The sequence below is a fragment of the Neltuma alba genome, unplaced genomic scaffold (assembly GCF_004799145.2).
Source record: "Neltuma alba isolate B1F8T4 unplaced genomic scaffold, ASM479914v2 tig00000307_pilon, whole genome shotgun sequence".
Classification (NCBI taxonomy): Eukaryota; Viridiplantae; Streptophyta; class Magnoliopsida; order Fabales; family Fabaceae; genus Neltuma; species Neltuma alba.
Genome location: NW_021632001.1, coordinates 256,077 through 268,539, shown reverse-complemented (window position 1 = coordinate 268,539; position 12,463 = coordinate 256,077). Strand labels below are relative to the sequence as shown.

General features: G+C 36.8%; 1 protein-coding gene and 1 long non-coding RNA gene across 2 annotated transcripts; both read right to left on the bottom strand.

Annotated features, from left to right (window-relative positions):
• Positions 1–9,353: 9,353 nt before the first annotated feature.
• On the bottom strand, positions 9,354–10,253 carry LOC114720319 (UPF0481 protein At3g47200-like). The gene has a single exon (XM_028905999.1). The coding sequence runs from the start codon at positions 10,251–10,253 to the stop codon at positions 9,354–9,356; it is 900 nt and encodes a 299-aa protein (XP_028761832.1).
• Positions 10,254–10,587: 334 nt separating this feature from the next.
• LOC114721344 (uncharacterized) lies at positions 10,588–11,735 on the bottom strand. Its single transcript, XR_003738069.1, has 3 exons — positions 11,637–11,735; positions 11,349–11,465; positions 10,588–10,606 (listed from the first exon to the last, which is right to left on the bottom strand). It is a non-coding gene; the product is annotated as an uncharacterized LOC114721344 (long non-coding RNA).
• Between the last annotated feature and the right edge of the window lie 728 nt (positions 11,736–12,463).

Sequence of the window (12,463 nt, the reverse complement as noted above, 5' to 3'; positions counted from 1 at the left end):
ATTTCAAGATTAGCAATTTAAGCAAATAATACATTAAAAATTTATTTAAACTCAAAATTATCATTTAAACCCTTAACTAATGTGAAATAAAATGTGTATAAACTAAGCTTTGCCATTAACCAAAATGGGAACTGTTTATTTAATGATTGTCTTTAAAAACTGTCCATTTAGTTCCACTTTTTTACGGTTGAATAACGATTAAATAAAGACAGATTTTAAATGATGACTCATATTGATTTCAAAGCTAAACTACTAGGTAGGGAAGAAAAAGTTGTTTCACAGGATTTTGAGGATCAAATGGTGGAATGGCTTCAGGAGAAGGAAGAAACCGCTCCAATCCCCACTAAAGAGAAGAAGAAAATCCTAGGGTCACTTCCAAAACTGAATACGCTGGATGATCGACTAAAAGAGCTGTGCAGACCCTGGAAGAATGCTGTCATCATCACACTACTGGGCAAAGAAATTTCGCTCAGAATAATGAAGGATAGGGTGGGTGGCTTGGATTTTACACACTAACAAATTCGAGCTTATTGACCTACCAAATAATTATTTTGTTTTTCGGTCAACCAACAAAGAACTGAGTATGAAGCTTCTCTTTGATGGTCCATGGATGATGAAGGGGTATTATGTGGCAGTCCAAAGATGGAGTCCTAACTTCAATCTGTATTGCAATAAGGTGAGGAAAGTGGCCATATGGGTGAGGGTGCCAACGCTACCTATGCATATTTATTCTGAAAAGTGCATGTGGGAGCTGGGGAATATGATAGGTAAAGCACTAAAGGTGGATATTAATACACTGGCTCATTGCAGTAACCACATAGAGTAACTACAATGTCGCTGTGGAGAGGGGGAAATTCACTAGAGTTAGTGTAGAAGTAGATTTGAACCAGCCCTCAAGATCACGTTTTCTTATCAAGAAAAATATGTATACTGTTGAATACGAGGGGTTGGATATTATATGCTTTAAATGTGGATGCTATGGTCATAGACAGGAAGATTGTCCTCTTAATGAAACTTCATAGGAGAGCTCGCCGGAGATGCCCAGCTCTGATGCCAAAGACAACAATCAGCATACAAAGAAGGAAGCAAACAAGCAACTGTTGGCTAGTATACCAGGTGTGAAAACCGAGAGGATTCCTTTGGTTCTTGGATGAAGGCAAAAAATACTTTTAAATCAAGAAATCAAAAAGCAGAGGGTGAAAGAAGATCACAGCAGAAAGTTAGTCACAGAGGAAGCCTGGTACATAGAGAAACATGCTCAAGTACGGGCACACAATTTGAAATATCAAAGGAAATGGACGAACCTGTCACCTCGTCTGCCAGATAAACTCAAACCAGCAACAAAGCTCCTACGAAAGAGTGGAGGAGGAAAGAAGGGGGAGAAGTTTCATCACAAGGGAAAGGAAAGAGTACTGTTGAGGAGCAGGGAAGAAAAGACGTGAACTTGGAAAAGGGAGAAACTAGCCAACCTAAGTCTGAGGAAGAGAACATAATGTTTTTGGCCAAAAAAGGGACATGACTGAGACGCCTAAGATGAAAAGGCAAGGGAACGAAAGCTAGGGTTAATAAAAGACAAGATACTGACCTAGGGTTCAATTTGGGCCCAATAGAACAAGGAAGCCCATCGAAGTCTCATCTAGTAAATGGGAAGAAAGGAAAGGACAGAAAAAAGAGAGGCCTGGCTACAAGGCCCAAAATCATATCCCCACTCCTAAAAAAGAGAAGCCCCAGTCGAATCCACCATGTGGTTTTTGGATCTGGGGTAAGCATAGGCCATTAGATTTCACTAATGTAGCAACCAAAGATGCAGAAGAGACTAAACGACAGAAGGAGGTAGAAAATGTGGTTATTATGCAAGACAAAGCTCCCGAAGCTAGTGAAATTCACCTACTGAAAGAGCAATTCATTGATGCAGTACCAAAACCACCAGACCCATCTACAATTGAAGAGAGTAAAGGTTGGCAAAGAGAAAATCATGAAGTCAATGACCATTGGTATGAAACACAAGCAGAAATAAGAGAAGATTTTAATGGTAATGAGAAGAGTATGGAGGCCATTGAATCCTCACTATAGTCTTGGTGTTATTGAGACTTTCTACTCCTGTCCGTATATCATGAATTTTATGTCTTGGAGCTGTCGTAGAGCTGCATCAGAAACGTTCCCTCATAGAGTGAAGGATCTAATGAATGGCAAAGAAATTCAACTCCTTATTCTTCTTGAAACGCGTATAAGTGGAGAGAAAGCAGATAAGGTGAGAAGGAAGCTGGGTTTCAATAGATGGCTGAGATTAGTAGCAACCAGATATACAGGAGGGATATGGGTGCTCTGGCATGAGGAAAACGTTATTATTAGGTATGTCTCCTCTTCGATCCAATACATCAATATCTATAATGAAGTGGTTGGAACTATTCAAAATTTCTTACCTACCTGTGTGTATGCTGTGTGTATGCTGGGCCCTGCTGGGGTCTTAGAAAAAACCTTTGGCGTGATCTAATCAATATCAGCCACAATGTTCAATGCCCCTGCTTTGTGATTGGAGATTTTATTGCATATTTGTCAAGTGATGATAAAATAAGGGGAGCTCATCCTAATTTTCACTCTATGCAACAGGTTGGAGAGTGTATTCAATAGACCCAGCTAGTAGAAACAGAGAGTGTGGGTGGACGGTTTACATGGGAAAAAAAATCTGATAAAAGAAAAACTTGATTGGCTTTGGCCAATGAAAGCTAGAATGTTTGTTTTTCTCAAGCAAAAGTTTTTCATTCAAGCAAATTTGGCTCAGACCACAGACCCTTACTTGTGAAATGCTCTCAAAACTATCACAAGAGGAGACCAAAGCCTCACTTCAAATGTCAAGCTGCTTGGCCCTTAGAAGAAGACTTTCTCTCGTTTATGCAACAAGGCTAGAATAAGGGAAATTGGAAAGATAATGTTGCCCATTTCACTGGTACAGCAACAGATTGGAATAGTAGCAAAGTGGGTAACATAGTAAATAAAAAGAGAAAACTCCTAAGAAGATTAGAGGGAGTGGAAAGATCAAGAGCCATAAGAGACAACCAGTATTTAATGCAGACAGAGAAAGAGCCATGGAGAGAATATAATAAAGCTTTAGCACAAGAAGAGCTAATCTAGTTTCAAAAATCAAGGTGCAATTAGCTCAAAGAGGGAGATAAAAATAGCAAGTTCTTTCATGCTTCAACCATTGTTAGAAGACAGAAGAACTTTATTGATAGGCTAAAAAATTCAGATGGATAATGGATTTTTAATCAGCAAGATCTTAAAACCTTGGCTTTGGGTTACTACCAGAACCTTGTCCGAAGCGAACAGGGAGAAGTTGTGAATTATTCTACTGATCATGGCTTTCTGAACCTCAGAAATGAAGATCTAGCTTTGTCATCACAAGAAGTCACTAATGAAGAGATTAAATAGGCTGTGTTTGATATGGGAGCCTTTAAAGCACTAGGGTCAGATGGAATACAAGCTTTCTTTTACCATGAGTTTTGGAACATAATCGAACCTGCCTTATGTGAAATTGTGAAAGAGATTTTCCAGGATCCGAGAAAGGTGAGATCCGTAAATGAGACCAATCTAGTATTTATCCCTAAAATGGAGAAACCCGAGGTTATTAAAGATTTTAGACCTATATTTCTCTGCAGTGTGAGTTACAAGGCAATCACCAAAGTGTTAAGCAAACGTCTCAAAGCCATCATGGGGGAAGTAGTGTGACAACATCAATGCAGTTTCATAGCGGGCAGGCAAAGTAGTGATAACATCATCATAGTCTAAGAAGTTATTCATGCAATGAAGACTAAAAAAGGACAGAAAGGGTGGCTGGCAGTGAAGGTCGACCTGCAAAAAGCTTACAGTGGGTTAGAATGGACCTTTATAAGGGACACTCTTAAAGCAGTAGGCATGAGTGATGACTTATATGATCTGATCATGACCTGCATTTCCACTTTCAGAGTTTTATGGAATGGGAAAGCACAGAGGCCTTCCAACCTTTGAGAGGGATAAGACAAGGTGATCTTATTTCTCCATACATCTTCACTCTCTGTATGGAAAGGTTGAATCATTTAATCAAAGATACAATTGATGAAGTACTTGGAATCCTATTCGGATAACTCTACAAGGCCCCTCAATTTCACACTTATTCTTTGCAGATGATCTGATTCTCTTTGGGGAAGCTTCAAGCCTACAAGTGGAAACAATGATGGACTATATGAAAATGTTTTGTGATGCTTCAGGTCAACAGATAAATAAAGCTAAAACAAAGATATGTTTCTCCTAAAATGTGCACTACTCAAGATCCCTCGAGTTAAGCACGCAAATGGGGGTTGGTCTAACTAGTGATCTAGGGAAATACCTGGGTATACCCTTACTACACAAGAGAGCCTCCTATATGACTTTTACACTGGTGCTTGAAAAGACCAGTAAAAGATTGTCGGGTTGGAAAAAGGGATGTCTGAACTCAGCTGGGAGAGTGACTTCAATAAAATCTGTTCTTTCAGCCCTTCCTACTTACTATGCGCAAGTTATTTTGCTTCCGAAAAGTCTTGTGAAAAATTTGGAACAGAGCAGTAGGAAGTTTCTTTGGGGAGACAGCGAAGATGGGCATAAGATCCACCTCCTTTCTTGGGACCAAGTGATGCAAGATAAGGTTTGGTGGATTAGGAATAAAAAATATGAGGAAACAGAATAAAGCTTTTATTATGACACTTTGTTGGGGTCTAATAACTAACAAGGATGCTTTGTGGGTTAAAGTCCTTAAGGATAAATATCACTGTGGTGATCAGAATCTACCCACGGTATACAAAAAACATAATTTCTCCCTCACCTAGAGGAGTATTTGTGCCGTCTGGAAGAAATTCAAAAGGGGCAATGGAAGGAAAATAGGCCATGGGATGACCTCTTCCTTTTGGTCTGACAATTGGTCTAAGATGAATATTCCATTGATTGATCTTATTCCAGGATATGAAGACCAAATTGATTGGAATGAATGTGTTGCAGATTACGTGACAACCAATGGTGAATGGGATAGGTGGAAAATGGGAACTTGGCTTCACAAACAAGTCACTGATCGCATAGCCTGTGCACATCCACCCCGTGAGGAGAGAGGAGAGGACAAATACTTTTGGAAACTATCTCCCGCCAGTTGTTTTTCTGTTAAATCTGCATATTGGTTTCTTTTTGTAGGTGCCCAGTAGAGGAGAGACAACATTTGGAAGATCCTTTGGAGATGGTCTGGCCTAGAAAAGATCCAAACATTTATGTGGCTCTTTACTCATGGAAGATTGCATACGGCACAACTAAGATTGAGACATGGGATAGAGGTTTCGGCTTCTTGTCCATTCGGATGTGATCAGTAATCAAATGCACCTAATTCGAGATTGTTTGAACGCTGCAAATAGATGAAAATTGATGGTAAAATATGACAAATGGAGTAATTTTAATGAAATTCAAGGATCAGAATGGATGGAACCTAACAAATGAGATTGGAATGATTCATACAAAGAAGGTTCCATGCACGGCCCACACTATTTGGCTATATTTGTTGGGACATATAGGTGTCACAGTGGAGAAAGATCTTCAAGGGAGACTTAATGCCAATACCGGCTTCTTTAGGGCTTGCTTAGATCAAGATCTTTTGAAGCATGGAGGCATTCTCAGTGTCATTCAACCAACGGACGCTCACCATGGCATGAGCCTGAAGACTACATCAAAATCGTTGTGGATGCCTCGATATTATATGATGGTAGAAGTGGCTGTAGAGGATTCCTATGTGACAACAATGGCCAATGGATTTTGTGGATTTAGCTGCAAGTTGACAACAGTTCCCCCTATGATTGCTGAACTAATAGTTTTTATCCACGGTCTCAGTATTTGCTAGACTAAAGGATATAGGAAAATTCTTCTCTTATCTTATTGTATAATTGCTATTAATTTTGCTATTAGAGGCTGTGACATCGATCATCCTTTCAAGGATGTTATGATGTTAGACTTTTATTGAATAGGGATTGGTAGGTCATAATCTCTCATGTTTAAAGAGAGAATATGGTCATGGCAGATAGGCTAGCAAAGTTCTCGCATAGGATAGAAGGAAATTTTTTGCTCTTTGATCACTCTCCCCATCTTAGCTAGCAGGTGGAGGTTGATCAAGGATAGGATTGTTGGCTATCTTGTGTTCTCTGTTTTTTCAGTTAGTTATACAGTTCTTATTCCCAAAAAAAAAAATTGTATTGGTAAAATAACAATTAAAAAAGGGGTGACCAAGAGCTTCTGCAATCGAAATTTCATGGTCAATTTACGACCATTCTTATACTTTCAAATCCCATATAATCCTTTAAAGTAAATCTGGACAGAAAATTTCAGATTGAAGGACAATAGCTAACCCATTTCAAATTTAGCATCATAATGATAAACTCATTATCAGCCTCGGCTGGCAAAGGGAAAAAATGATCTAACACCATTTCTTAAACCATTACGTATCCACATAAAAACTAAGTAAATCCTCTAGTTTCAATTCGCAATTAAGTTTTGAGGAAAATGAAACAGTTTCCTTTCTTCCTCATTTCCATATATCTGCGCCATTCACACCATGTATACATATGTATAACGGTTTCCATTTAATTCCTAACACTACACAAACGGCACATGTGTGCGTATGTGTGACTTCCTTCTTCCCTTTTAAATTTCAGCAAATTGATTGTTAAAGCTTCTCTCCCATTGAACCCGATGGATACACCGCAAACCAGGAAGCATAAGCTCTGTTTTGGCAGCCATGAACAGAGGGTGAAGCAAGCACGTGCAACCCATAACTTACTAAATCAAACCTCTATCTCCACTTTACTACATTTATTCCAGCTAGATGCTAACTTTCATCCATAACCCAACAATTTAAACCATCATAATCTCTTCCAAAATGCATTGAATGGAAGAAGATAGGAGGATGATTAGAAGGCTTACCTTAATCCAAATCCAACCTTGCATGTAAGCAATCGGCTCCCACTCAACCTCTTCTCCTTCTTCGTTCTTCTTCCTCTCGCTCCGACTCTCTCAGCTCTCCCTCTTTTCTCTCAGCGTCGCACAGAAATGAAAATGGGAAGGGAAAGAGTGAATCGGATGGGTTTGGTTGGTGAATAATTATCAAAAAAGTAATCCTTAATTTATTTTAAGAATTTTATGTCTCAATTAGCTTTTTTACCTCATAAAATAATTATCTTAAAATTTTTAGCTCAAATATAAACCTCTAACTATTTTACTTGAATTCTCAAGAAAATAGGTCCTTTCAACTTCCAAAATTACCTTTAAAATTATTTAAGCCATTTTTAGAAAATATTTAGTAGTGCAATTCTGTTCTTATTATATTAAAATTGAAGCAATCTCTCGTTAACAGAACCCTAACACCGTTATTGCGCCTGATTTTTACCCTTCCTCCTACTATTCTAATGTCCCACACAAGCTCGCTTCTTTCTTGCAGTCAAATAACTCACCACCTGCACAGATCTCCATCACAACAAAAGTCCCTTTCATGGATTTCACGTCAGGACACCGTATGAAGTAATGCATTATTCGAATCTCCCTCCTCACATCTTCCACATCTTCCTCTGCCATCAATTTCCTCTTGCCTGTTGATTTTCAAGTATACTCTTTCCTTGTGTGCTTCCCCACACAATGAAAATTCCCAAACTTACTTCCCAGAGTGCAGAACTTTTTCAGATTTTCTGTTTTTGTTTGCAACACCGACTTTGCTTTAAGCCCTGCTGCTGCTTGCCTCTTCACATTGTACAACTTCTTAAGTTCTAAAGAATAATCGAACATCACAAAGAAAATATTGTGGGTCAGGTAAACACGAAAAGGGAAATATGCCTTATTAATTAAAGTATCATATATATGAGGAGGAAAAAGGGAAATTACTCTGAGGAACCTAGCTAGCTTTAATAAAGATACATTCTTCTCAATTACCCCGAGAATTATCAAGGACACAACAAGCTCCAATCTCTTGACCGTTAAATTAGTTGGCAAAATATTCTATGGTTAAATAAATGACTATCAAATTGGTTTAACTTTTTATTATTTGATAAAATTTTTATTAGTAATTTTCTACAACAACCGTCAAATGAAAGAAAAAAAAAATATTTATCACCAATTATTAAAGCATAGTCAGACACATGTTCAAGGAGACGTACATACCGAAGCAAGTTCATACACTGTAGCAATTATAATGAAAATCAGGTCCAGAGGTTAATAGAACAGGAAATTCACAAAAGGAGAAAGTTGCAGAGAAAGAAAGAGACAGAGGGGGGGGAAGAGCCGACAAATTTCATGTCTAATCCTACATCAGAAAGAAATAATAATAAGCTATAAAAAGAAGTAATTATTCTATAAGCGCTTTTTGAGTCTAGAAGTACAGTTTGGCTCTAGAGAGGGCCCATAGCCCAACTCATCTAAACTTTTTGGTATCAAAGAAAAAAAGTACTCAGTATTTTGGTATTACACTGCAAAAGATACATTAATCGCTTTCACCGCAAGTTGTCAACTTGTTATAACTTCATACAAGACGACCATTTTTAAGAATTAAATGATATATAAAATTGAAGGACTTCATGAACATTGGAAATAAAAAAACTAGCCGACAAACTAAATTAAGCGTGAATTTGATTCGGGCAGGGTTAGAAAAATAATAGGGACTTAACATGTCTTTTTTTCCTAATATAAAGAAGAAAACTATAAATATTATTCGGCATTATAATAAAGAAACAAATAAATAGAAATGATCTAAAGGACCCAAATCGAATCCAGGGGCATTGTTAAAGCGTGATTGGCCAGCATATCAACTTCAAAATTCTTCTCTCGTTGAATGTGTCGAAGCTCAACAAACCAATCTCGTTAAAGTATTGTATGACATTTCTATATTATCATGAAGTCCATTATTTCCATCCTTGATAGGCTTAGTTGCATCCAAAGAATCATTCCTCAAGCAGACTCGTCTATGATTCTCGTCCCGTGCCTTTCTAAGACCAATATAAGACGCGCCCAAAGTTCCGATGTTAAAGGACTTAAAATATGTCTTTGATAACCGATTCATTATTTATTTTCAATAAATTCGTTAACTCCGAAACAGCAGTTATTTTGTCCACTCAAGAAATTTAACTGTAACACATTGTTAACTATGCAAGGAAGACCAACGTAAATTTTTATCACAAAAAAAAAATTATCTATTAACTTCATACGATGCTTTTTTCCTGAAAAACCAAGGGAAAATAGGCATGATGAACGTAATTATTCCTGAAAGCAAAGCTCATCTCTATAGGTCTAATCAAATCCAATGTTATACAAGCTGTAAATTTACTTCATCACTCCTGGAGGATAGAAAATATGGTTTGAACAATTGTGAGAAAGAGGAGTACAACTGCAGCAATAGAAGCAACAGTTTGCCAAGGTGTACCACAATAATCACGTCTTAGAGTTGCCTTCATTTTGTGGAAAGGATTTTGACAATAGCCATTCAACCTTTGGCAGATATCAAGGTATTCAGAACTGAAAGTCGAGTGAACGGCATGTTCCGAAAGACCATTAAATAATAAAGCAACATTATTGGTATCACCTAAATGGTTTTCGACGCTGTGAACGAGGAGATCCACATCTTTGTCTGTGTCTATTAGCCACTTAAAAAGAAGGGCATAGTCAGCAATGTAAGCATTATCAGAATAATGGCATTGTTCTAATGCTATAATATTACCCCAAAAAAGCTCAGTGTAAACATCCACCCGAATTTTTGGAATTTCAGGAGCATGCCCTGAAAATCTCAAGTCCAATAGGCCTTTGCTATCACTAGCCTTCAACTTGATGCCAGCTTCTTGCAATTTATTCGCATTGTATAAAAGAATATGGCTTGCAACCTCAGAGAATGGATGTTGACCTTGAGACATTTGTCCTTGCATGCGAAACAATCTAATAAGATCTGTAAAGTGCTTTATCTTGACATCAGAATTAGGCTCTAATTGTTTCAAGTTAAAACACCAAAAATAGTCATATGTGAGCCTAAGAATTGAAGGGGGGATACCACAACGGTCATGAGGAAAAGCTTTATTGAACAGCTCTTCAATAACAAAGAATGGAAGTTGATTCTCAAGTAAGAGTAAATCAAAACGTATAGAGTCCTGTAACCATGGCTGTGACAATTTACCATTCTTGAGTAACTCATCATTCCCATAGTACATGATGGAGAGTTCAACGATGAAGCTAGCATCCATTAATGTTAGCTTGCTAGCTTCACAAGTTTTTGTTCAGTAAGGGTGATGGTAACTCTGAATAAGAAGCACGAATTTTTGGCTCTAAATGTTTTATGAAACAAACCAAATCGTCCAAACTTGACATAGCTCTGAGTAAATCTTTTGAGCAATATTTGTTTATACCTTTCCATGTCTTGCAGCCTCTCATTACCATAATGAAAGAGGCCAATCGAAACAACTTTTGGGGCATAAGCCTCATCTTTCAGATGACGAAGCGTAGTAGGCACCTTGTAGATACAACAATCTTGTAACAAAAGATCATCTCTGCATTCTTGAAAATTTTCTTTGATGTCTCTAGTCACCTCATCTTCCACCTATGAAGTATGACTTAGATGCATATGTTAGATGTTCAGAAGATACCCACACACATATTACGAGACTTTCTATATGCTCAAAAGATATATATACATATATTATGAGACTTTCCATATGCATGAAATAATAGCATTCCCATTCATTATTATTACTCTCACACATATTGACATTTAAACCAGCCACTTGGCTTACATGTACTTCATAGGATGATCCAACAAGAGCTTAAAAGACTTGGTACTGTTTATTTAATGATTGTATTAAAAAGTCCTCAATTTAGTTCCAGTTTTGTCATGGTTGAATAATAATGATAATGATTAAGTAAAGACAGATTGATCTGTATTGGTAAAATAATAATTCAAAAAACGTGCCAAGAGCTCTTACGATCTAAATTGTGTTCTTAAGAATAACTTGTTTGTATTCTCATAAATAGTTTATAACTAAAACCATATAAGGGTGAAGGAAAAAATAAGCTCCAATGGTGTATTAAACAAAAGCAATTTAACAAACTTCAAAAAAAATTGAAGGGAACGTAACAAAATAAGAAAATTCATTACGAATGAAAAGCACAGGATGCAAAAAGGATTAAGAACTGAAGAAAGGAGGAACAAAATAAGGCTAAAAAAGTATAATAATTGAGAAATTAAACAGAAGTTTCCTTAAAAATAGTAAGCTAAAAGAAAGTATATATAGAAAACAAGAAAAGAATTCAGAACTGAAGAAAGAGTAGTAAAGGATGCATACATGTTGTTGTTGCTTGTAATTGGACGATAAATCTATCGGCTGAGATGAGAGAAGTGGTTGCATCTCACCGAAGGCCAAGTCTGTTTGATTCATCTCAGTATGTATCGCTGCTGCCACCTAAACTTAATCAAACAAGCTAATAATATAGATATTATTAAAGTATACTATATTCTTAATTAAAGTATCGATCAAATATGTGAGGGGGAAAAAGGAAAATTGTTATAGATATTAAAGCTTGGGAAATATAAATGTTTCTTTTCCTAATTACCAACCGAACTGGAATCTCACCATCTGTTGGGTACTCTCAGTGGTCAAGCCTTTCTGCTTCATGTCCTCCATCCACCAGATTTTTCTTTTGAAATAGTCTCAGAGAATGTGCCTTTCCGATCTCTTCAACTTAAGAAGCAACCGTCAATCCTTATCTGATGTATTCGCAAAAATAATAATGATAAGGAAAGGAAGAAGGATTTGTTTGCAGCAATTATATATATGGTGTTAACAAAAGGATAATGGTCGATTGAAAACAAAAATAAACAAGACCGTAGATGATTCATCAATATCTTATTCTCCCAGATGATCGAACACATACAGTTTGAATCTATAAAATGAAGACTTAGAGAGGGCATATGTGTGCGTGTATTGCGTCTTGCGTTTCTCTCTATATTTGCAGACAACTTCACAAAAGCAACGCTAAGTATTTTCTGTTGGTTCGAGTACTTAGCTTCTGCTTATTATTCTATGGCATGAAAAATTCATCCCCACCATACAAGCTAAAAGCGCTTTACTCTGTCTTCTCTTTGGAAAAAAGTTGTTATCGCATAGGAAGGAAGCAATATTATTCTTGATAAAGAATATTTTCAGGGTATTTTGAAAAGTTTAATACTACCTTCGGTTCTTAATATAAGAGCTAGTTGACTAATTTGAGTAAATTAAGGAAATTTGTTATGTTTGTTATCTGTAATAAATAGATGTTGTCCTTCCTAGAATATCCTTACTAATCATGTGTATTAGTTAAAACTATCATTTGATGGAATATTTAAAATGTGTAATTGTTACAAAGACTATTTTAAAAAATGGATAAATATAAGAATAAAATGGATTGGAGTCTTATATTT